The 25,361-nt window shown below is 44.5% G+C and overlaps 1 protein-coding gene across 1 annotated transcript in view; it reads right to left on the reverse strand.

The window, feature by feature from the left end:
* Nucleotides 1–18,075: 18,075 nt before the first annotated feature.
* Nucleotides 18,076–25,361, reverse strand: part of HS6ST1 (heparan sulfate 6-O-sulfotransferase 1) — a 188,411-nt gene continuing 181,125 nt past the window's right edge. The window contains exon 2 of the mRNA XM_041486890.1: nt 18,076–24,351. Within this exon, the coding sequence (XP_041342824.1) occupies nt 23,643–24,351 (709 nt within the window). The 3' untranslated portion in view covers nt 18,076–23,642. The remainder of the gene's footprint in view (nt 24,352–25,361) is intronic.

Below are 25,361 nucleotides of genomic sequence, written 5' to 3' on the forward strand. Positions count from 1 at the left end.
GCCATTCCTGCACAAAATTCTCTACACACATTGCTGTGTTTTCACAGCCCATCTCCGGGGTCTTTCAAAAAAGTCTCAAAGTAGTGGCTGCTCTTGGCCTCTTGAGTCTTGTGGTTATTTGTGCCAACATCACTGATTACTGGTTTGAAAGGTCTCACCTGAGTCCCCAAGGCCAGTATCTTGATACCAGAGCCACCTTTGCAGAATCTCATTTTCTAATGGATCCAAATCCCGTGAAATGAGTTGGGTTTTCACTCTCCCACCCTGCTGCTCAAACCTCCCCACAATTAGTGTTGCAGATCATCATCCGTTTGCCCACCTCACCTTACACGTATAACATTATTTTGGAGCATCACATCAACATTTCCCCTCACATCGACATCGGACTTCAAATTTGCAGCTTTTTTTTTTCTCTCTGCCACCAGCCCTTTCTGACGGAATAAACCAGCCAGATTCTTTAAAAAAAAAAAAAAGAAAGAAAAAATAAAAGTTGATTTTATAGTGGGTGACACAAGTTTCTGTTGGAAGCTGACTACTCAGAGGCACACTGGTGAGCTCACTGACGGAGATTTTAGCAGTGTGGTAAATTAAGATTAATTAATCTTAATTAAGATTCTAAAGAAAAGGATTCTGAGTGTAGTGCACAATGATCTCAGGAGGTGCTCTGAGCTGTAGATGGAGCACTTGCACTGCTTTAAAAATCCACAAGTGCCTGCTGACCCCTTCCCGAAATTCCCAGCAATTTTGAAAGAGGGAATTTTTTCCCATGTGGTCTTCTGTGGCCTTCCATGAAAAAAAAATAATTAAAAACCCACAAACATGCCACACTGCTGCACTGACATTAAGACAAGCAATGAGTACCAGTTCTGTAGAGTGCTGATCACTCACTAGAGTTGCTGCTATTGCATTCTAAGTATTTTCAATTAACTTTAAATATAGTTACCTTGGCAAGATCTCAATGCTTCCAGGAAAAAGAGCAGCCAAATAGATTGAATTCTGGACCTATTGTGGCTGGGTTTTTCTTTGTTTTGCTGCTTTGGTGATTGATTGAGGTGTTTTTTTTTTTTTTTTTTTTTTTTTTTTTTTTTTTTTTTACTGTTTATTAATAATAAAATAAAGTGAAACTGGTATTTCAGTTACTACCAACTTTCTAGTGCAAATCACGAGCCTACAGAGAGCCCTTTGCCCTGTGTTGAGGTTTATTTGGTCCACTGCCTCTATCACAACTATCACAAGCTCTTCAACAAGAGCTGGCAAAAAATCTTGTAGAAGGTAATTCAGAAACACCTGAATAGTTCAAGAATCATCATCCTGCCTCCTCCTCTTCTGGCAGAAAGAACTCAGACTGACCTTCTTACAGGAAAATCTATTTCCAAGAGAAGCTCTTGTCTCACATCCCACTCAGAGAAACACTTCTGCCTGCATAACATGAACACCTAACAACTAACATAAGGTTTAAAATCAAATGTGTACTTTTCAGACTTCTATTCTGTTCACTGATACAACCAATAAATTTGATTTCTTTAAAGGGTGAGAGCTGGATATACAGAGAGAATGTGTGTTCCCCTTCTTCTGTGTTTGCAGCAGTGATTGAGTCACAAAATTACCTGTTACCATCAGAGAGCTGAAGATATGCTCTGTCTACACTTTGAAGCACTGAGTTTCACACTTTTGCCTGAGTTTCCAAGCCTTTCTGCTTACTTTTGGACAAACCCACTAGGGAGCAAGATGCAATCCTCTTCCTCATTGTCATAGCTCCTGCCTTGCCTGTTTTCCCTCTATCAGAGCTGATGCATGAAAAATCTCTTGCCAGCTCATATCTGCAGAATAATAAATGTACCTGATCACTCTGTGCTGCTGATCAAAGCAAGAACTGAATTCTAAAAGCAGAAATGTGATCTGACAACAGTCAGCCCCATCAAGCATAAACTGAATATTTTAACATCTGCAAGTTGATTTTAAAAGCTCTCTAGCAAAGGCCAGGAATTTTATCAAGGAATGAGGTATTAAAAAGCTCTTACTACAGGGACCCAGCCTTGCAACCACCTAAATGCTGTCCAGCTCCTTTTCTCACTCATTCATTCACATAGAGCCCTGTGTGAATAAAGCTTTCATGTCTGTGCAGCAGAGAACAGGAGAGAAGCTGCTCCTGTAAATCAGCAGCTGCTCAGAGCAGTACCCACAGCACTGACCTGTGCATCTGCACCCGAGCCAGTCTGAGAAATTCATCTGCTGCCAGCCATGGCACACACTTGGGGGAAGAAATTAATTGCTTTAGGCAACAAAACCCACCAGTCACTACCCTACAGCAGCCACAGAAAATCAGGACTTAGAAGAAATACTTGGTTTACTTCCTTTTCTTACTTTCTTCATGTTTGAGCCCAATATGGAGATGACTCTGAGCCACAGCCTTTCCATGTCATGATCATCCAATTCAGACTCAGACCCAAACTTCCCTCTCTTTGGATCTGCAGCTCCCCAGGGTGGGGAGGGAGGGGACAAGGAGTCACATACCCAGAGTGCTGCAGGAATCTGCAACTGAAAATGTCTTTCCAAGGCACAGAATTCGTAGCTCAGCTGTGCTCACCCAGGTGTGCCCACCAAGAAGAGGGGAGTGGTTCCTCAAGCTGTCTCCTAAGCTTTGTCCAGCAAGAGTTCAGAGGTGTCAGACACTCAAAAAAACCAAAAAAGGGCTCTGCATGCTGCCAGCTTGTGTGTCACAGGTAAATAATTGAAGAATTACTGAAATCAGTAGCCAGGCTACTCCGATAATCGAAATCCAAAACACAGCCAGAAGGAAGGGGAAGAATTAATTCATCATCTAATTACAAAAGCAGCACACAGCCTTCTCTAACTAATCTAGTAGCAGAAGGTAAGTGATCAAATAAAAACAAGCAGTTCTGAACTACAAAGAGAGAAAAACGAACCAAAAAAACCCAGTACTTCTGAAATGATGGACTCATGACCTGAAAGCAGATACATTATTTATTTCAACTATTTATGTCCTTTTTTATTCCCTTTTGGCTCTGATTTGCTGTCACTAGTGTGTTACAAGGTCATTAATAATGCATAGCAATAAATAATATATCCACAGTCACCAACTGAATTTTGTTTGTAACTATGGCCCTGTGAGCATCTTGAATTTATTATACTTGGGGCTTTTTCTGAATGGTGGCTGAGACCTGTACACACAGTCTAGTCCAAACCTATAAAACAACAACATTTTGAGCTAAATTCTGGAGAAAAAGCAGACATGGAAGTAGTCAGTTGGTTTCAGCCCAAACAGCTGCCAGGAGGCATGAACTGAGGCACCAGAACCTTGGCTAGACAGTTCCATACAAAACACCTCCTCTGTCCTTCAAACAGCCTTTTGGATCCACAACTTGCAAGGACATTTTCAACTGTTTGTCACAAAAAAAAATGCACACCCACACCAGCCATAAAATCCACCAGCTTGCATCTCCTCCTGCACCTGAGATGGAGTTTCATGGGGCAGGAGAGGTTCTCTGGAATGCAGGAAGGGCCATTCCTTCAGAGCCTTACCCCACACAGCACCCTGCAGCTCCCTTGTGATGCCTGGGGGAAAAAGAACCAGCCCAGAACAGCGCAGAGTGAGCTCCTGAGCAGCTCAGGACCCCTCAGCATTTTTATAGGAAAAGGTAAAACCAGTATGGGGAGCACCAATTCAGGTAAAAGCATTTTATAGCATTTTTTATAGGTAAAACCAACACGGGGAACATCATTTCCATTCAGGTAAAAGCAACAAGTGACCATATTTATGTGTCCAGAACCAAAAGAGAAGCTCAGTATATAATAGGAATGCAAAATAGAGACATTCCAGCTTTAGAAGGTGAAATTTGGATTTTAAAGCCAAAAAAAAACTCCAAAAACCTACCAACCTGGCACTGTACTAATGCTTTTTACTATTATTAGCAAAGTAATAAAACATAAATCATGCCTTCTGAACATTACACTGTGAGTAAACTGCACAATGGAGTAACACAGGTACAGTCTGAGCTGCATCTACTTCCAGTATAGTCCCAGGGAATGCTCATCCCAGCCCTGTTTCTTTCACCCACTGCATTAACTCCACACCTGGGAAGCAAATAGGTTCAGCAAGCTGCTCTGATGAGAATAAATGTTTGGAACTTTTTTTTTTTTTTTGGTGGTGAGGTTGTTTTTGCCAGTCCAACTTTCCAAACATGCTGATTCTAAGGCCACATCATCACTGCGTACAAAAAAAAGTGGGAGCACATGAATTTAAAAAGAAAAAAGGAACAAACAAACAAAAACAAACAAAAAAGCCTCCTGTAGTGGAAGGGCAGAGATGGGACTAAGCTAATTTTTCACAGCTGCTGAACAGTACATAAAATTAGATGCAATGTAGAAGCAAACCTTTAAAGTAAAAGCAAGGAATTAAATGAAGCAATCCTGTAGTTGTTAGTGAGAATACAAATTAACTTTCTGATGCCTGATCCAAGTCACTGCATTAACAACTCATACTTCCATTGAGACTGAAAATAAGGAGGCTAGAAAAACTCCCTTTATGTGTATTCCTCTGGTGTCATGCAATATAGTCACATTCTAAGTATTTACTTAGCAGTCCTCACCTATTATTTACACACATTTAATACAGTACAGCAAAGTATGATCACAGTCCAGATCTGCAGCAAGTCTCTGATGGGAAATGCAGAAAGGTTCCCAAGCTGTCACTGACCTCTGAGTTAATTAACTCAGAGGTTAATTAAGGTGAGGAGGTGAGAAATGGTGACACCAAGCACGAGGCTGCCAACAAACTTCAAACTGAACAGTTGTGACACAGCTGCATCAGTGTGCAGAAACAATATTTATTTGGACAGTTTAAAAGCAAAGCAAAGTAACTGAACAGAAATCCAGGGTCCTGACCCTGCTTTAAGGGCAACAAAAAAATAATTTTGACTGAGATAACCATTGCTTATCTGCAAGGAGCTTAGTGCTACATCACCAGGGATCAGCTTTTCAAGCATCTCCTGAGAGCAGACCCAGAACAGGTGTCCATTTTCTCTGTTATCACAGAGCCTGTAGCAAAAACCAGAGCTCAGTCTAATCAGCAGTTCCAAGGTAATAATTTCACACCACTTGGCTGAAGCAGAACTTCACAGCTCATCAGGTAACAACTGGAAAAATCACTTTTGTCCTAAATTAGTTTCTTTTCCCCTAGTGAAGGTACCATCAAACCCCCTGTCACCAGGTATTGTTGGAGGTCTGTTTAGTGTAGAGGCCACGCACAGGAAGAGATTTCATCACAGAGCTCAACTCTGACACTGACCAGAGACCACAAATTCTCACTTTCACTCCCCAGTGCTTGCTGAGATTTGGATACACAGCATTATGTGTAAAGCCTGTCCTTAATGCGGGCCACAGCCGTGCTCTGCGTGCAATAAATGCAGCATGTGTTCAGTTTAACACAGCAAACACAGCCCAGGTCACCCCTGGCAGCCTGGAGCTCACCCTGCAGGCCCAGGGACACCTGGCACATCTGCCTGGCACCTTCCCATCCTGTGCTGGCTTTTACAGCCCAACCAACAGAAAGGTGCTCACATAAAATACTCCAGACAAAGCCTGTCTGCCTTGGAGCCTGGGATCCCTCTCTTAGAGCAGGGCCAGGCCAGGAAACTCCAGGCAAACCTCTCTGAGCTGCAGGGATACCACTCCTCCCTGAGCTCTAGGGATACCACTCCTCCCTGAGCTCTAGGGATACCAGCTCTTCTCCCTGAGCTGCAGGGATACCATTCCTCCCTGAGCTCTAGGGATACCAGCTCCTCTCCCTGAGCTGCAGGGATGCCAGCTCCTCTCCCTGAGCTGCAGGGATACCATTCCTCCCTGAGCTCTAGGGATACCAGCTCCTCTCCCTGAGCTGCAGGGATACCATTCCTCCCTGAGCTGCAGGGATACCAGCTCCTGCAATCCCTCCCTTGGCAGGCAGCAGGAGGAAGTGCAGCCTGATCTGAGCCCAGCTGGGGTAGCCACAGTTTTCAATAAAATCATTGCCCTTCTGGGATCCCTGCAACTCTCAGCACTGATCTTGTTTTTATGTTTTTCAACCTAAACCGGTCACATTTAAAGTGACAGCCTCACCCACAAAGGTGCAAATTATAAGTGCAATCCTGCAAGGAGCTGTGTCACAGCAAAGCCACCCAGCAGTACCACATCAGCAGCTGTGCTGACATCAAAACACCCCACCCTGGTTATCCTGACACCCCAGCCTGCTGAGAATTCCACAGATTCCAGGATTCTCAGAGTTACTCAGCATGAGGCTGCTCCCTGTGCAGTTAAAGCATGCCATATGGTGGCACACAATGATCTTGAAAAACCTGAATTATTAGCCTTCGAAAATAAAAATTGAATCCTGCTGCTCCAGACTGCTTCCATACCAAAGGCAGTTGCCAAGTAGTGGCTTTTCTTGTATTCATATCCAAAACCAGTAGAGAAAAAAAGATGCACAGTAAATTCCCAGAAAACTGGCTGCAGTTCTGGCTTGTCTCTGTAACGTTGGCACCTCTATTACCTCTTAATATGGTGCAGGAAGTCCAGAGCCACATGTCTGGCCAGGCTCCTGTGGGCATCAGCATCTGAGGGAAATCAGGGCATTGTGGGCACCAGAGAAAACCGCAGACTCCAGCTAAGAGAGAGGATTTGCTAATTCCAGCCTCTTCCCACCACCAAAGATGGGCAAATTTCTTGCAAGTGCTACAATCTCAATATGGGGTTTGGCTCCTGTGGCAGAAGAAGAGCCAAGTTTTCAAACCTAGCCTGCAATATGGAATGTCCTGGAGATCTGCATCCCCTGCCTTGGGTGTGCTCAAAGAGCTGCTCTTGCCAGCCTAGGAAGGGATGTCTGTGACCTGTGCTGTTCTATCCAGAGCTATGGACAGGCAGGTTTTGCACAGAGTGAAACCATTCCTGAAAATTTAAACAGCTTTTGGGTCAGGACTGTGAATTCTAGGGAACATAAAAGCTCAGACTGGGTAGAAGAGCAGAACTCGGGATGACATGAATGGGTGAGGAGGAAAAAAACCTTCCCAAACCCTGGTGAGACCTGACAATGCTCTGTGGTGTGCAGAGACAGAAACTTTTGCAAGAGAGGCGTAGAGAACACCACCCCATTCTGCAGTGCCCTGTGCTCAGGATCTGAGGCCCCTTTATGGAACTGGCCCAAAGCTGAGCTGTATCTTCCTATGCAGACCATGAAATCCAAATGCTTCACTCAGGCTTTGTGCTCTGCTCTGTACATAACCATCACACCACGCTGACCAAGTTTTTCAGATGGCCTCAATGCAGAGATGGATTTAGGATCTCCTCCTCAGTTCTGACCTGCTCTCTCATCCCTCCCTGGTGGGCTAGGCTCCCATGGCTCTGTGCACCTGAGTACTTCAGGTGATGCCTTAGCATTTTAGCTTTTCTATTTTCATATATTTGTAATCCTGCAGTTCTTTAGTGTATAACTCCAAACTCCACACACAGTGTGAGCTGCTGCTTTCCCATTCTGGGCAGACACAACAATTCCTCTCCAGGCCTGGCAACCAAGGACACCTCACTGCCTCAGGCCCCAAGAAATGTAAAATAAAAGTGATTTGGGGAGAGCAAACTTGGGGTAAATGACTTTATTAGCTGAAGCTGTAATTGAAGATTAACCTCCAATATGCAAATGGCCCAAACTTATAAAAGCATAAAAACCTGTGAGCCATGGTCCATTTTTGGGTGTAGCCCCTGGGGGGCTTTGTCTGCCCTGGATGTACCTGAAGGCCCTTCAATAAATAGAACTGCTTTTTACTCCCTTAATTTTGTCTGTCTCTGTTTTTAGGTAGCCCTGAAAAGGTATCACAGGAGCAGTGTCACAGCTGCTCAGGGATGGGCAGACAGGCTTCCAGACAGGTCACTTACTCCACCTACCTTTAAACACTCTTTTCCTTCTTCCTCCTCCCTCTTTTCTCAGAGCAGAGCTGTTTTGCTGCCTCTGGGGCTGAAGGGCAGGGGGGCAGCCATGCGTGCACACATCCAGCAGCTAACTGTGCATGATTCCCTCTGGCAGTCCTGTCAGGACTCTGGTGTTTGTATCCATGAGATGTCACTCTGGGAAAGGCTCTTACACCTGTTCCAAGCCCCTTCAGAATTCACAACCAAGAAATACTCATTACAACCCAAAAGTCTTTTCATTTCAATTCTCGTTCATGGCTGATTTTTTTTTTCTTTCTTTGATAAAAGTCAGCTGTGGTCTTCCACAACAACGCATGCATGTTTCCTGAAAAAATGAAAAAAAAATTCAAGGTCCTGCAGCAAGGTGCATCAGGTCTCACTGGCTGCAGAAAACACACAGTTTACCACAACGCTCTCTCAGAGCAGCAGTCTACAAACTGCTCCTCTGGGAAATTCCCTGACCTGGAAAGGAGATTACTCCTTGGAGTTCCAGCCAGAGGAGATCACTTTCCTTCTCACCAGCACACGTCTGCACAGAGAAGCATGACTAATTTCTCATCTCTTTTCATTTTTAAGCATTGCAATTGAGCAGAATGCTTTGAGGACTGAACACAAGCCTCTGTGTTTTCAAGTCTGGCAAAAGTAGCAGGCACTAATACTTCCTCAGGCCTTCCAGGGAGAAGCCCTGAATGACATTTGTGAGCCTTCAGCAGGAACAGCCTCACATGAAGCTGGTGGAAATGCTCTCAAATGCATTCCACATGATGGCTTACCTGATCTGCAGAGCAGGCAATGAGCCATAATTAAATATTCCACAAAGCACATGAGCACTTGCTCATCGCTGTGTGTGGAAGGAGTAGTTCCTACTCAGCTGTCACTTTTGAAAGCAGGAACTGTCTAATCCTTACTTAAATCCTGACTCCCTATCTCTCCCACAAGAGAGGCTCACTCTGCTTTTCAGAAAATTCACTTATTTCCCCGATTTCTGTGTGAATTTTTTCCAGGAGAGTCAATCTGGACTGGAAATTCCTTCAATACTGCATGTTGTGCCAAGTCTCAAACAGTAGAGCAGGGGGTAATTAAAAGGAGCAGATAATTTTGACTGAGAGGCAACAAAACACAAGCTTTGAAAGGAGCGGGGAAGGATTCATTTGCAAGAAGCTGTGCTGTGATAGAAAACTCAAACCAAGCTTGCAGCAGGAGAACGTGCTGTTGAGTACAGTGGTTACTGTGCTGGACATGCTGGTAGCTGCAAAGTTTGTGTAACAGAGCAATTTTCATGGCCAATCTCTCCATTTGCAATTCAAAAGCAACCCAGGTCTGGCTCCCCTCACCTTCAGTCAGCAGCCAGGAACGAACAGGACTGCTGAAAACAGCCCCTACCTGCACATGGGCTTGAATTCCCAAAAAAAACCAAACGTGGAAACAATCTATTTTTCTGCAGTTTTACAATTAAAACTCTTGCTGCTGGGGCTGTCCCAGTTTCTCAGTTTGGTTTCTAGCGCTTCTCTGTTGGAGTTCTGGATGTTGAGAATTTTAGACTTTGTGTGCTGACAGACTCTGACCCCCAGGAGAGCACTGCATTGGACATGAGGCCTTGGAAAAGGCTTCCAAAATTGATTAATAGCACTGAAATTACGGGTGTGCAATTTGATTAAAATTACACACCCGTAATATCACAGGGTAGAAAACTTAAGAGTTTGGGATTTAGAATATAGTAATATACATGAAACAGCTCTCCTCTCCAGCTCTCCCACAGCCACGCTGCCCTCTTGTACCCACATCCACAGGGAGAGCTTCCTCAGCTTCCTCAGGCTCCCACCTTCTCCTTCCTCCCATTCTCAACTCTTCCTCCTGTTCTGCATGGTATTCCAGCTTGTTTCCCTCAAACTTCCCCTGGCACATCCCACCCCCTGCCCAACTAACAACATTCACCTTCCTTGAAGTCACTCAGGTCTCCTGCTGCCTTGCAGAAAAGCAACCCAAAGGCACTTTTTAAGAGCTGGTCCACGAGTTTCTTTCTACCAACTTAAGTAAAATCACACCAATTAATGTTTATAAAACAGATAGCTGGATTTGGGGTAATTGTCCAACTATGCTGTATCTGTTGCCTTCAATGTCAGGATTTCAAAATTACGTAAAAATAAAAAATTTAAATACCCACATTCTTCACCAGCCTTATAAGCTTTCCATCCTTAGGGTATAGGAAATGCTCTGCTACCTAAGGATCTAAAAAACCCCCAAACCAAACCATCAACCCTCTTCTGCCCTGCCCAAATGAGAAAACCTCCTGCCAAATTGTTGCTGGCAGCAAAGTGAGAGGCAAGGTTAACTTTTTACACCATATTTGTGCTCATTCCTCAAGCCTAGCTTGCCCAGCAGGGTTATGGGGTCTGGAGATGCAAACCAAGAAAATGTTTTGGTTGTTTTAGGGGGTCAGTGTTTCTGAACTGCACACAGGACAGGGAGATGAGGCGTTTGCAGACTTGGAAGGAAGATTTCCCTGAGGAGAACAGCTGCTACTCAAAGTTGATTTCCAGTTCCCTCAGACATCCCACCTTTTAAAGAAAGACCATCTATAAAATGAAAATCCCCCTCCAATCCTACCAGAGCAAGCAGTGGGCAGCCCCACGGAGAGAACCCTGGATCTATCCAAGCAGTGCATCTCCTTGTTGGAACCCTGGATGCTGAGAATTTTAAACTTTCTGTGCTGAAAGGCACAGACCCACGAGAGAACACTGCATTTGACCTGAGGCCATGGAGGAGGCTTCCAAAATGGAATGACAGAACTGGGATTGTGGGCGTGGAGTTCGAATAGAAGTGTGTGATATCACAGGGTGGAAAACTTAAGAGTTTAAGGTTGTAGAATAAAGCAATATATATAAAGCTAAGGTGGAGGTTTTAGGGCAGAGGCTGCTCCTTTTTCTCCATCGGTTTGGGTGGTTTTGTGTAATTGGATAAAAAAGTTCACATTGTGAGACACAAGGCATCGATTATTGGGTTAAAAGTGAAAATAATGTAGGTGTCATTTCTTAATTGGATAATTTAGCCTTAAGAGACCTTGTAGAGAAAGGTCATATTGGATTTGACTTCCAGTACTTCAGCTCAGCTCTCCCAACAACACCCAAGGAAGTCCAGGCCATCCTCCCCCAGATTCTCCTGACAGCACAGTGAGCCCAACCTCTGCAGATGCCCTTAGCGTGGAGGAGTTTTTCCAAGTGGAAGCTCCCAAATGTATTTTTTGGGGCAGCTCTGTGGCTGGAGAAGAGACCCTAATATCCTCTATCTAGAGTGCAAATCAGACCTCATAATTTTCTGGGTCTAATTGCCTATGAAACTTTGTAGTAGGAAACTCTGTTGAATCTCCTGAAGCTGTAGTTTCAAATCTTTACTTGTGTAGAATAAAGGATAACCTTGGAAAGTTTTTAGTCAAAGAAAAGAAACTAGTATTTTGTACATCTATAAAAACTTTACCTCATAACATGAGAAAGTTTTGAAGGAAGAGGCAGAACAGTCCATTAGGAGATAATAATAAATCTGACAAGGAATTGTAGGATTAAAGATAGAACTTCACTATATTAGGAAAAATGACTAATTAACTTGTGATTCATACATTCTAATGGAGTTTGAGAGCCCCATCAGTGTCATCAAATCATTGTCCCCTCAAAATCATGGCTCATTGCCTGTCCTGCAGGTAAGGAAAGCATTATAGGGTAACCAGGCATTTAAATGGGATGACAATAATATTAAGGAGCAATTCTGTGTTTTTACATGCCCCAAATAGGCCAGTTTCACAAATACTTGAAGGAAAATCTTCTGAAGTTAGTAATATTCACTTTTTTGGGGGATTAAATGTAAATCTGAGAAGAGGCAGCTTTTATTCATTCTCAATGAGACAAGGCTGCAGGTCCTTACAATGCTGACACTGAGAAGCTCCTATCTTACCTTCCCATTAAAACCATGGATGATGCCAGAGCCCAGGGGGCAGGCAAAACCAATTCTCCTTCCTCAGGATCTGCCTTCCAGGGCCTGAGACAGGGGCTCACTGTGTTCTGTGTTCTTATGACACAACCAGGGCATATTTGATGAACCAGGACACAAATGCTGCAACACTTCAAAATAACACGATGAATGAAAACCTGCAGCATTTATTATGTATCAAAACCCCAGATGAGGGGAAAAAACAGAGTTCTAACACAAATGAAAAAAAAGCACACTGACCTCCTAGGTCAGTGTTTTAAGCACATTTCTTTGCAATTCTTTTTTGCTCCACACTACCCCTTAACAATATGAAGGGCCTTAAATATGACAGGAAGAATAATTTGGCTCATGCTCAACAATTAAATGGAAGCTGCCTGACGAGTCAGACATGCCTGTGGTTATCGAGGTGGCAGAGAGCTCAGGATAGAGTAAGGGAGAGGAGAAATGGCAGTTAATCAAGGTGATCTTTCAATTTATTTTATCCTGGAGCATCATCTCTGCCAGCACAAGAGCTTTGGGTTCCACCCTACCCTTAAAAAGTGTGACACAGTTTGGTGACTACCAGCTCGTCTCTTTTCATCCCCTTCTGCTCACCCTGTCCAACACTCACTTTCCAGTTTTCCAGACATTTCAGCATCATTTCAGTCACAGAAAACTGTGCCTTAATTACTGAAAGTATGTAAGTGAATATGTGGAAGTGCAGAAAGCACCAGACACCTTAAAGGCAAAGTTATCCCATGAGGTGTCTGTGCTGGTAAAAAAAGAAATAGAACATCAGTAGGAGAAGAAGGCTTGAGGGGAAAACACCACAGACAAGTAAAAAACAAATTGGGGAGCACCTGAGTGCTTTTATTGCACTAAAGGCTGTTCTGGAGTACCTAAGAAATGAATGCTAGGGGCTGGAAGGAGCACACCACCTTTCCATCCAAGGAGACAACTGCCTCACATCCTTTCCTTGCCAGCTCCTGTGGGTTTTGGCCAGCCCAGACCTGCAGGCCACCTTTGCAAAGAATGAGGAAGGATGATGAAACAGATCTTTTTCACAATGAAGCCATGGGAGAGCAGAGGAAAAATAACTCACAACCAAAAATGTGAGACAGCTAATGAAATTCCCAAACAGAGAGAAACCAACCAAACAAAAGAAATATGCTGATGTGGTTTGTAATTCTAGTCCTGCCACAGATGTTACAGGCACTGTGAATTGCTAGTGCCTCTACTAATAGAGTTCTTTTCTCTTGTCAGGATGAGTAAAATATACACAAAATCAAGAACAGGCTTCGAGCAGAAAGGCCCTAACAAGCAGTTGCTAACAAATGGCAGATCACTTGCTGAAGAGACAGTAAAGCCTGTTGGGTTGGCATGCCAGCAGAAATCTTTATTTATTGCTGTAATTGTTCCTCCCCACACCGTCCCTGCGGGTGTATGGTCTGATTTTCTTGGGAAAGTCCTTAAATGTAGATATAAAAACCCAGACAGCATGCACACATCTGCAGAGCTTGGCTGGCAGGCCAGTCCTGCTGGAGGACACTGCTGTCCCCAAAAATACCCACACCACAAAGCTCAGCTTGGCCAGAGTTTTGTCCCCTGAGGCTCGTCCTGTCTCAGTGCTGTCCTGGCAGTTTATCCCGGCGTTGTCCCTCCCTGGAGAGGGCAGCCATGCTCGGGCCTGGCACAGCCACACCACGCACCAGGACAGGAGCACACAGACAGCAAAATGACCCCAAATTACTGAGACACTGCCAAGAAAAGCCTGGGCATGCCCTCGGGTTAAACACACAAAGGGTTATGGGTGTCTTTCTCTAAGGGCAACACGAACAGCTGGAGATGAGGCCGTGCCCACGAGAGCCACGACTTCAGTTTTGCACTTTCCCTTGACAAGCTTTGCCAGGGGAGAGAAAACGACAGAATTCAGAATAAACACCAGAAAATGACAGAATTCAGAATAAACACATGAAAAGCTCTGCAGAACAGCTGTGATGAAGGGTCCCTTGATAAATCAGCTAGGCTGCTCCTGTCAAAATCTTTCTCCTCCAACAGGACCCCTGTGTCTGTTTTCACCACCAAACCAGCTGAGTTTGGTCATTTTAGCTGTTTCAGAAGGCCAGACTGCCCTCAGAACAGAACACCACACACCCTGAATTCTTTGCATGACTTGGCACTCGAGCAAAAACCTAAAAAGCAGCAGATCCCTGGGTCCAGAAGGTTGCACACCTCTCCCAGCAGCAGTTTGCCAAGCCCCAGGCTCTCCAGCCAGGGAGCAAAGCCTCCATTAATGGACTCCAGCAGCAGCATGGCTTTAGCACTGCCAGTAACACAGAAGGAATGATAACTCACTAACCCAGTGAAATTTAAAAGCCCACGTGAAGTTGTGGCTAATCTGGCTCAGTTCATAAATTCTCACTTAGCATCAAAATGTTTGATAGGAAGGAAAGAAAAGAACATATGATGAGTAGAAACCAGTGCTGATGGGGGATGCAAAACACCCGAGCATTCACCAATCAGGCTGTGAGCTCTTGTTCAGAAAACAATGTCCGGCACTAATAATCCAAGCCCATGGAAAGGGCTCTACAGGAAAGTTATTTACCATCTCACAGAGGCTGTATGATTTATATGTGTTGTCACTGCCTGTGCCAGAAAACTGATGAGTGATTACCACATATTCATTTGAGGATCAGGTATCCAGCCTGAATTAACTAGATTAGGCCATGTGGAATTTCTTTACCATTTACAGCACAACTGAGTATAACATTTGGTTTAAGTCAATAAGGAACTCTTAAATGCAATCCAGTAATAACCAGAGTCTGTTAACGTCACTTGAATTAAATGCTTATTATTTATCACTATTACTCATTCATTGCACAAACATCTGGATTCCAATCTGATAGAATATATTAGTGGGGAAGGACAAAATAAATACATAAATAAGATCTAGTTCATTAAACATTTGCACAGCACTGCTGCCCCTCATCCATTCCCAGCTCCTAGGGGATAGGTATTCCATTTTCCCTTGTGTTGTTGGCTGGATGTTGATTTAAAAGCATCTCAGTTCTGCAGCTCCTTGTGCAAAGGTCACAAGAATCCTGTCAGAGATACTGCATGCCCTCCATCTCTGGGGACAAACCTTCTGTGAAGCAGGAGTAGCAGTGGGCCAGAGTAAGGCAGGGACATGAAAGCACTCAGGAGTAAAAAAAGCTTATGAGGAAAGCATCACCAAAAGAGAGAAATGAGCAAATTGACGTTGGACAAAGAATTTCTAAGCCCTAACAAACAGTATCACACACAAAAGCTCCTGCTTGTGCTACAGTGTGGTCTGACCAATAAACACAGACTTATTTTAGGCTCAGAGAGGCTTGCAAAATCTGAACACGCATGGTTTCTTTTCCAAGCCACTTACTTCCCAGATCAATTAAAGCAGACAGGGCCTTGCTGGAGCAGCTTTCCCCACTTGAACCTCTGATTGCTTTAAGAGATACAATGATCTATTAAATACTTTTCAATCAGTGAATATTTCATTGGCTACACCCCCTTTATTTGAAGTTTATGAAGTAACTGCTATAGTAAAACTCCAACTGCTTTACTGTTAAGTCCACAATATATTCTTTTGAGCTTATGTATGAATGTGCCTTGGTTTCCTCCAGCAGCAAAGAGGGGAGCTGTGCCCAAATCAGCCATGGACACTTCCAACTGCAGAAAAAACATAATTTTATTTTATTTTATCTGTGTACAAGTTTATTTACATCCCTACTCTAAGTGCCACTGAAGTACTGCATCACAAAGGGTTACAAACTGCAAGGCCTGGGACTGTCCTACTATCTTTCCACTTTTGCAAAATCCACAGAAATATGCAGTCACCTCTGGATACACATTTAACTCTGCAAGGACCTACATCCCTCTTTCTGCTCTGTGACATTACAAGGACCCACACATGGATCCTCAGAAAGGCAAAAAGGGAACCTGCATGACCCAAAGATCAGTGTGGGAAAGCTCTGGCATTACAGAGTTAAAGCAGATTTACTTTGGTTTTCCTTGTCCTCCAGACAAGAGTTATTAAAGGTGTTACGAAAGAGTTAAAGCAGCTCTGTGTGAGTTTGTGAGCCAGAGAAACAAAAGAGCCTCTGACAAGATCTCAGCACCACCTCCTCTGAGACAGTAGAGTCAGGATCAGCTTTTCCATCCGGGAAGAGCAGGCTGTCACCTGGGGCAGCAGGGCAGCCAGGGGCTCTTCATTGTTAGGGGAACAAGAAATCCTCCTTTGCAGGAGGCAAAGGAGGGCACTTCCAACTAACCTGAGGCAGCACATCCCCCAGGGACAGTGCTGGAGAGTGTAAGATCACCAGGTAGAACAGAAACAGGAACACTTTCGGCACAAAAATAAAGAAACTGAGTAGTTATCAGTGTAACCAAGAAAAAAACCCCAAAACTCTGGAGGTTAGTCCCTCAGTAATGTCTCTGCTTCTTTTAACCCTCCTTCAAGCATCCATTCTGCTCCTTTCCCCTTCTGCAATGGCAGAATCCTCCCTTCCACCTGCTAGCTCTCCATCCTCCCTGCTCTCCTTTTCCTGGAGGCTCCTAGGATGGAGAGCAAGAACCATTTGAAAGCTGGTGTAGGAACACCACGTGCAAATTAAAACATTTTACCTGCCCAGACTTCTTATGGCAGAGCATCTTGGTGGCTTTTGGAGAGGTCAAGGAGGAGACAAGAAGTGCAGGAAACAGGAGCAGGGGGGCTCCCACCCAGCAGGACGAGCTGTGCCTGAACCTTGGCTTGGCCCAGGGAAATTCCTCCTGCAGCTCAGCAGGACATGAGAGCTCCTGGGCAGTGGCACCAGCACAGCCAGAAGCACTGACCCGAGGTCTCTCTCTGTCTGTCTGTCTGTCTCTCTGTCTGTCTGTCCCCTCCCCTCACAGCTGAGCCCCACTGAGATCTCAGGTTTCCCTTAAGCCAAGGGGTTAAGCCAGAAATGTAGTTAGCAAAGATCATGTACTGTGACTGGAGCTTAACAAGGATTGATAACAGGTGGAATCAATATCACATAACTGAAAGAAGGCTGGGAATGACAGGTGACACATGAAGTATGTAAGGGTGCAGGAGCCATAAATACCACTGGCCTCTAAAAGTGAGAGGAGGTTTGGGCTGGGACCAGCAGGCCAAGGAGTCCTGCCAGCTTGACACAGGTGAGGAGTTTACCATGAGCAAGAGGTCTTGCTTCCTGCCCAGAAGCCCACTGACCCAATTAAAGGGGAAACTAGTGCAGCTGTAATGAACACTCAGCTAATTATAATATGAGGTGAGAGCTAATTTGTGTGACAGGCATCATAGAAACCATCTGACTATGTAAAACCTTTTTTGGATAAACAGAGAGCAGGAGTTTGTGACTTTTTTACACATGCCTTTGGGAGGTTACTCCCCATTTGTCCAGTGCTGTAATGAGTGTACCCTCTTTTCAGCTTTAATTAGTTGAAGAGTTGTCTGTCCGTGCTCCACTCTCACACCATCCCTCACCTGAGTCCTCCAGCAGCACCTGCACAGCCCCTCCCTCTCTCCAAGAGGGAGCTGTGGTGATGCTTTGGTAAAATCACAGCTCTGCTACTCTCTACACCTCCATAAACATCTTGCTGTTCTCACTTGGGATGCTGTGAAACACTTTTATCACCATCTTCTTACCACTAACTCACTTCCACTGTGCAAAACAGGACATGGCTCAGCCCAGTAGCTGCAGAAATGTTTTCACAGAACAAAGTACTTCTGAGCATGAAACAAACAAAAACAATTCTCTTAATTATTCCACAGTATTTGGAGTAGCAACCTCTATTTATTGCCTGCAAATGTGCTCGTTGCAGTGCCTCTGAAAAAGAAAACTAAGAAGCCTGTACAGTATCAAATGTAATTTTTAAAAGATGACAGGTTCCATGAGGTTTAAGGGCTTTTTGTAATGTTGGCTCAAATGTAACAATAGGAACCAACAGACTGCAGTTTCTGCTTGAATGTTTCTTGTCCAGGAGTCTGTTTTTGTAGCAGAAAACAAATATTCTCCATCAGCTGCACTGGCAGCTTTATCTCTCTGTAATAAACAGGCAAGACAGATTACACTGAAACAGCATCAAAGGCCAATGCAAGGACAACACACACCACAGATGCTCAGTTTTAGGGTTTATTTCGTCTGCTAACATTCATCCTTGATCTAGACAAAAACAATTAGATGATTTTTTAAAAATTTTATTTTTCTTGTGGAAGAAAAACCCTTTTAACACTTTTTGTAAGATGCTATAAATAAATATATAAAGCTTTAAGTGTTACTCGGCTCAAGTTAAAACAGTTGCCTTTTATTTTTTTGTTGTTTTTAAGTTCCTGAAGTGGGGGGGGAAGTGCAAACCATACACATTCAGCCCAATGGAATGAGTCCAGCCACAATCACTTTCAGAGAAGCTGAATCTGTCTGATCTACAACATGGAGGATGGAAGGCAGGTGGGGGAACAGTTGTATTTTTTTACCCTCAGTCACACAACTCCTGAAGGAACTGAGTTCCTTGGTAAGTAAAGCACACAAGAAAGGGGAGAGGAAGAAAAAGAAAATCCTGCCTGCACTGACCTCTCCCTGCTCTGTGCAGACTGTGCAGCGGAGAGGAAAGAAGAGACAATATAAGCAAAGTCCCAGATGAATGGAAATGACAATGAAAACCAAAACCAGATAGCTGTAGGGATGGTGAGAAATCCTCTGCCTGTTGTGTGTTTGACTGGCAGACTACACATAAACACACAGGAACTTCACATTGAGAGAGGATGGGGATTTTTGTCTTCTCCTTATGGAAAAAAAAGATTAAAAGGGGCAATAAAAATAAATTAAATCATATTCCAATATGTACAAAACAAATCATGCTCAGTAAACCTTTTGAATATAAAATTATTCATTATAGTACAACTCTCTCAATCCAGTCTCCAGAACTGACATGTGGGGGAAATGAACAGGGAGGGGGAATTGTGGGACTCTGAGGAGACAGACTCTTTTTTTTCAGCTTGCATGGCTAAGAATTACAGAGCTGGGACAACAGAGGCTTTAACACCCATGTGCTCATCAGGGCTGCATTCACCTGGGCAGAATTGCTGTGGATGGGGTAAAACAAGCAGCCATGGATAGCTGGGACTGTGTGCCCTGGCTCACCTGAGCCGCTGCTCACTGACCTGTGCTGCAAAGGCTTGGAACAGCCCAGCTCAGGCAGTGGGTGCCATGCTCACTTTGCCCCTGGAACATCAGCTGCTGGTGTTAGTGAAAGCGAAAAGAGAATGAAGAGAGAACACAGCCAGCCCTGTGAGCTGAGTCCAGCAGGCAGTGTCGGCTGCGTGCCAAGCTACAGCTCTGGGAATACAGCTTTAAGCACAGGTTGGGGATGAATTCCCCCCTTTATTGTGATGACTTCTGCAGAAGTCTGTGGGGCCTGGGTAACTCTGAACACCAGGGAGACACTGGAGATGCTTTTAAGCCCAAGGCATGAACCTTGGCCAGGCCCTGTGCTGTGATGCTATAATCACCTTCCGGAGCTGCCCGCTGCTCTCTGAAGTGACCTGACTGGCTCAGAGGGAAACCCTCCTGACTGTACAGCCATGGGCAGTCCTCCTGCCTTGGTCACACTCCCAGCAACTGTACTGCTCTTTTTTGCTCTAACAGGACAGCCCTGGGAGAGAGGATTCAAAACCTTATTGGGATCTTTCTTACGCTGCTTTCATTGTCACCCCAGTTTTGTAAGCAAGGGACTGTGGGGTGCAAAAACATCAACTGAAGTGCTCCTCATTTATTCAAAAATGTTGGGCATAAAGGGAGAAATTCAGACAAGCCAGAAATTCACACTGACCCTTTGATGACTTATTTTTTTTGTTTACGACTTTGAACACTGTGATAGCCTGGACTGGCAACCTTAGCAGTCAATCCTGCATTTTGTGACCTGGATAGGGTACAAGGTGGCACCTGACTGTCTGGAAAACCTTGGTTGAGGCAAACTCCTTCAACAGAGCTAACTAGGATGACACCAACCAGCAAGAAAATGTTTTCTTCAGCAAGAACAGCCACCAAGCAGTGATGTTTACACTGTTTAGGTGACTAAAGGCAAATTAACTTCTTAGCCCTAAGAAGTCACCAAGTCCCTAAGAGACAAGTCCAATCTTGCACTGTCCTGCCTGCACTGCTCCCAGCACTCTCCTAACCTGACCTGGATCACGATGCACTGACAGACCCCCTGAAGAAACACTTCGTGTCCTGAAGAAGCTTTTGGTGCGTCTGGAAGTCACAGCAAAAACATTTTGGAAGAAAGGGGCAGATACTGAACAAGAATCTACTATCTGGCCACTACTTCTGCCAGAGTGCCTTAAAGCTGTTGTTCTTCATTCATTTTAAAACTACACACACACATTTTTCATGTTATTGTAGCATCAAAATATCAGTCCTAAAAAGAAAAGAAATAATACCACGTCAAAGTGTGGTACATATAAATCACAAAAAACTACATTCACATTATGTTAAAAAAGTTCCCTTGCCCCCACTAAAGGAAGAAGACAGTGCCAGGCATGTCCTGCAACCCATGTTCAGGTACACAGCACTTCAAATAAATTAACAGCCAGAAGCAGACCAGCACAGCAGCCAGGGTGAGGGATGGCTTTTGGGTGATTCTGTTCATTCCCATTACTCAGAATCTGTTTCAAAGTGCCCCATACTTTTCATACCTTTTAGAGTCCATAAATTTGTTACTCCCAGTGTAGAGGTGGAAAAACTGAGGTATTTGCATGGGTGCAGGATTTAGATCTAGAAACTTCTGCCTCAGTCCTGAGGTCAGCCCTCCTTTTGTGGTTGAAATGAAACTGTTAACTAAAGACAGTTTTCAATATAATTTCATTCCTTTTGCTTGTTACTGCAATACATTACGAAAAAAAATGTTGGAGCAAGGTCTTCTACTGCCATGCTTCTAAGGTCAGAGGCTGCTTCTGATTTAGACAACCCTGCAGACAGATTCATTAACACCCAGCTGGTTACTCAGAGCCTGGAACACAGGAAGAGCTCAGGCAGACACAGCCTAATCACAATACTGGTGTGAATCCCCCACAGCCCCAGCAGTGAGACACAAGCAGGGATTAGCTGCAGGAACCCCTTGTGCCTTATGGATCCACCACACGGACACACCCCAAAAAGCTTTTGGGGAAAGGTGGGAACTGTGCATGTGCAAAAGTTGTTTTTTGTATCTCGTGCGCTGGTTTTGTGGGTGAACAGCCTGCAAAGCTGCATTTTAAAAATACAGATGTTTTCTGTGGTTACAGCAAAATGTGAAAGTGCTGGCAGCTAGCAGACATAGCTTCTGCCAGTCTTGGGATTCAGAGATGAGCAAGTGGACTCGTAATACCTTCTCTTCCCCCAGCCAGCCACCAAACACTGCTTCCTTTTGCTTCCCAGTTTTCACCCAGGAGGAAATGCTTATGGGCAGGCTACACATTTCTGGGAACAGGAGCCATTCTGTGACAGAAGCACTGGCACAGCCTTAAAGACATGGACAGCACCAGCACGTACTGAACCAGCCAAACTGGGGCTGACAACGTCCTGCTGTGCCTGCAGACAGCTGAGTGTGTGCTTGAGCACTCTGCAGGATCAGACCTGACCAAAATCCACCTGAAATCAACAGGAAAGACATCCTCTGACTCTGGTGGACTTTGGCTCAGGGCTGTAACAGAATTGTGTTTGAGCCCTAAGTGCTCTTTGTGTTTTCTCAAGTTTTTTAGCTGTCTTTGCTCTTCAGGAGAAAAATGTCTCCAAAAGCAAGGTGTATCCCCCCAGAAGCCCCTCCTTTACAAAACTCAGTCTGAAATTGAAACTGCTGGAACCAGTGCACAGAGGCAGAGAAAGAATTAAAACCCAAACCAAGCAGCATGTCAGTGGACTTGTGTGATGGGAAAGGGATGCTGGAAAAATGACATGCTAAAGTGAAGTGCATCACCTCTCTGCCTCTCCTCCAGTGGTTTCAACTTGATTTGCAGTTAATGTGGCCTTTGAAAATCAAATCCTATTCTATTTGGTTCAGAGTTTACCCTAAACAATAGCTGGTTCAGGTCTTACAGGCCGAGTAATAACGGAGTGAGACATGAACCAGGCAAAAACTGCTTCATTTCCATGCTTCCAGCCAAACAAAGAAGTGCTTGCAACAGCAAAAAAGTAAGCCATATTTTAATTTGGTGAGTGGAAAGAGGAATTAGAGAAGTCATTGTTGTTCTATGACTCAAAAGTCAGTAAGCAGAACCTGGTTAGACTGTCCCCACACTGGAGGATTAACCTTACTCGAGGCCCTAAAAAACAGCATTGGAAGAGTTCTGCTTTGAGAGTGGTCTGAGACTAAAAAAACACTTTCCATGATTCCCCTTTCCAGTTTTATGAACACAGCTTGTTCATTTAAAGTAAGGGCTGCAGAACAGGCACCCTGCCAAAAGACAATGTGCACTGTCTCATAATTAATTTAGACCCATAGTCAGAAATTTTCACAGCTCTGGAAGAGAGCCCCATCCTGCTCCCACTTAAATCAGTTCTAGTGACTTCACTGGAAGCAGGCTGATGCCCATTACCCCTTGATAAAAGCAAGTAAAAATAACTGAAATAAAATGGCTAGGGAAGGTCTGTATGCTTATTCAGGGTCAGTATTTCACATAGCAACAAACAAAACAAAATCACCCCCTCGTCACATTCCCATTAGTGACTTATCATTTGCAGGGTCTGAATTTTGTGTGGATTTATGAAGGAGTAATTAAATTTTTCTTCCTTTTTTTTTTTTTGTAGTATGCAGGATAGGGTTTTCGTGTGCTGTTAACACACAACACTGACAGTGGCTTGAGTGGTAGTGGTGTAAGCTGACAGGACAACATGTGAATGCAGGTTTGAGTCTATGGTTGGCTTTTAACTTGTTTTGGGACCCATCTGGGAAACAAAGCTGGGAGTTTTGTGTATGCATTCCTATTCTTTTTCTGATGAAGCTGCGTATGTATACGTGATACCAGTGCAATGAATCAGAACCCCTGTGTTAAGTACATTTCCCAGGCCATAGTCAATTTGCTTTAATGTTTCTCATCCTCTGACTGGTTTTCTTCTTTTTATTTTTTATGGTGCTCTACTTTCTGGCAGTGGCTGCCAGCTGAAATGCTGTGACTGCCTGTGTGCTCAGATCCCAGCCTGACAGGATGGCCCATCCTCAGCTCAGTCCCCATTATCAGTTACTGACAAACAGTGCAATTCCCATCCCACCTCCCCCACAAAAGACAACCTCTGTTTCCTTGTTTTTTAATTATGTATCTTTAGGCTCAGGGGATAAAGAGATTTTTGAAAATCCTACTTCTGCTGTTTGTGTTAAAATCGTGGGGATAAGAAACATTCTTCTGTATTTGGCCTTATGCGTGGGTAACTGCATTTGTGCATTTTTTATCTCTGCATTAGAATGTTGACCCTTTTTTTATTTTTATGTATTTATTGATTTTTTTAAGAATCTCATCGGTCTTGTAAGAAACAGTAAAAAGACCCTATGCTTAAGGAAGCAATCTATCTTCTGTTTTACAGACTTGCTTTTAAATAAAATATTTTTTTGTCGGTTTTTTTTTTGGTGGTTTTTTTTTTTTTTTTGTAATTTTTACTTCCACGATCTCTTATATGGAAACCCTAGAATATCATTAATATAAAAGTCTGCCTAGGCTACCACTTCTCTATAATATGGCTCATGTAGTCCTCAGTGGGCAAACGTCCTTGCTCTTCGGTCTCTTCCTTGGGAAGCGCTTCGTTGGACCGGTGGAGGAGCCTCTCCTCCCGGTTCTTTATCCTCTGCTCCATCCTCTCCAGCTGCCGTTTGTACTGGTAGCGCTGTTGGAAGAGGTCCTTTGCATAGTCATAGAGCTGCATGTCCAAGTCATTGAGCTCCTCGATCCTGCGGATGGTGTCGTTGTCCACCTCCACGCCGCCCGCCCGCGTGCTGTTGTACTGCATGAAGGGCCGGATGAACTTCAGGTTAAAAGTCCTCTCAAACAGGTACTGAGTCTTTCTCTGGAACTCTGTCAGGCCGAAGAAGGCCATGTCTTTGAGGTTTTTTTTGGCGCTCTCCAGCAGGATCTGCGCTCGCTTGTTCTCTGGGATGAAGGACATGTTGTAGCAGCCCACCAGGCTCAGGTCGGCCAACATCCTCACCTGGCGGTTGTTGGCCAGGTTGTAGGGGCAATCCATGAACTCCTGCAGCGTGCAGCCCGACCAGTCCGTGCCCTCGTAGCACGAGGGCAGCTCTTCAGGAGTTGGTGTCCTGCCATCACACATGTGCAAGGAGGTTTTCCAAGTAGCTCCTCGCTGGACGTGACGCCACTCGCTGAGGTAACGAGACACGGGGTCTCTCAGCAGAGTGATGTAGTAAAATTTTCTACAAGGAGAAGAGAAAACAGAATAAATATTCTGCTAGCAACGGGACAGGCAGAGAGCTAGAGAAGACAGCAAAAAACTGAGAGTAAATCACCATCACATCATCCATCCCACTGTACTTGTGGGTTGTTTTTTTCTTGCAGTATCTCATGCAAAGCCATTTGTGCAACATTAGACCCGTGTCTCTCATTTCAGCCTTGCCAAGCAGTAGCACCTTCACCAGGAAGTTCATTGCCAGCAACAGACTACAAAGAACAAATCACCAGGACTGAACCTGTTCCTTGACTTCAGAGAGCAGCTGTGGCTCCTGGCACTGCCTGGCCTTTCCCACCAAGCGCTGGGTGCCTGCAGTGCCAGCCAGGACCTGCTCCGAAGGACAGCCCAGCCCCTCTGTTTGTGAGCTGGGCCTGTCACCTCCACTCCATGCAGATGCTGACAGGACACCCACTGCTTGATTGATCTGGCTGCCGAGCTGAAATCTGCGAGTCTGCAGCGAGTACCAGGATAAAACCACAGGAACATAAATGAAAAACAATGGGAAATCAGGAATGCAATACGCTTTGCAGGAAGAGAAGGCTGAGCTGACAACCAGCAATAGCTGCAATAATTTATTCCCATTTCAGTCAACCTGGTATTAAATCAAACTAACTTCAGACACACTTTTGACACGAGACTAAATAGAAGGGAAAAGCAAGACAACCAGGAAGAGCACACATAATGACATGGGGCGTTCTTGCTATTTTAAGTACAATGAAGTCCTCAACAATACAAGCTGTCCCTAGAACTGAAAACATGACAGCTGTCTCTAACAGAGACCCTCTGGCTTCAGCCCATGAAGTTCTGAGATTGACAGAGATGGCAGTCTGCAACAGCCCTCTCCATACAGAGGGAAATGGGCTTTTCTTCCCTAACTGCCAGCAGCGTGGGACTGAGGTGTCCTTGTGTTTCCAGAAGGAGCAAATACCACCTCTAGCTCCTGAAGCTGGCACCTGCTTGGAGGGCATGTGGCTG

The sequence above is a fragment of the Pyrgilauda ruficollis genome, unplaced genomic scaffold, assembly GCF_017590135.1.
Source record: "Pyrgilauda ruficollis isolate IOZ18807 unplaced genomic scaffold, ASM1759013v1 scaffold79, whole genome shotgun sequence".
Classification (NCBI taxonomy): Eukaryota; Metazoa; Chordata; class Aves; order Passeriformes; family Passeridae; genus Pyrgilauda; species Pyrgilauda ruficollis.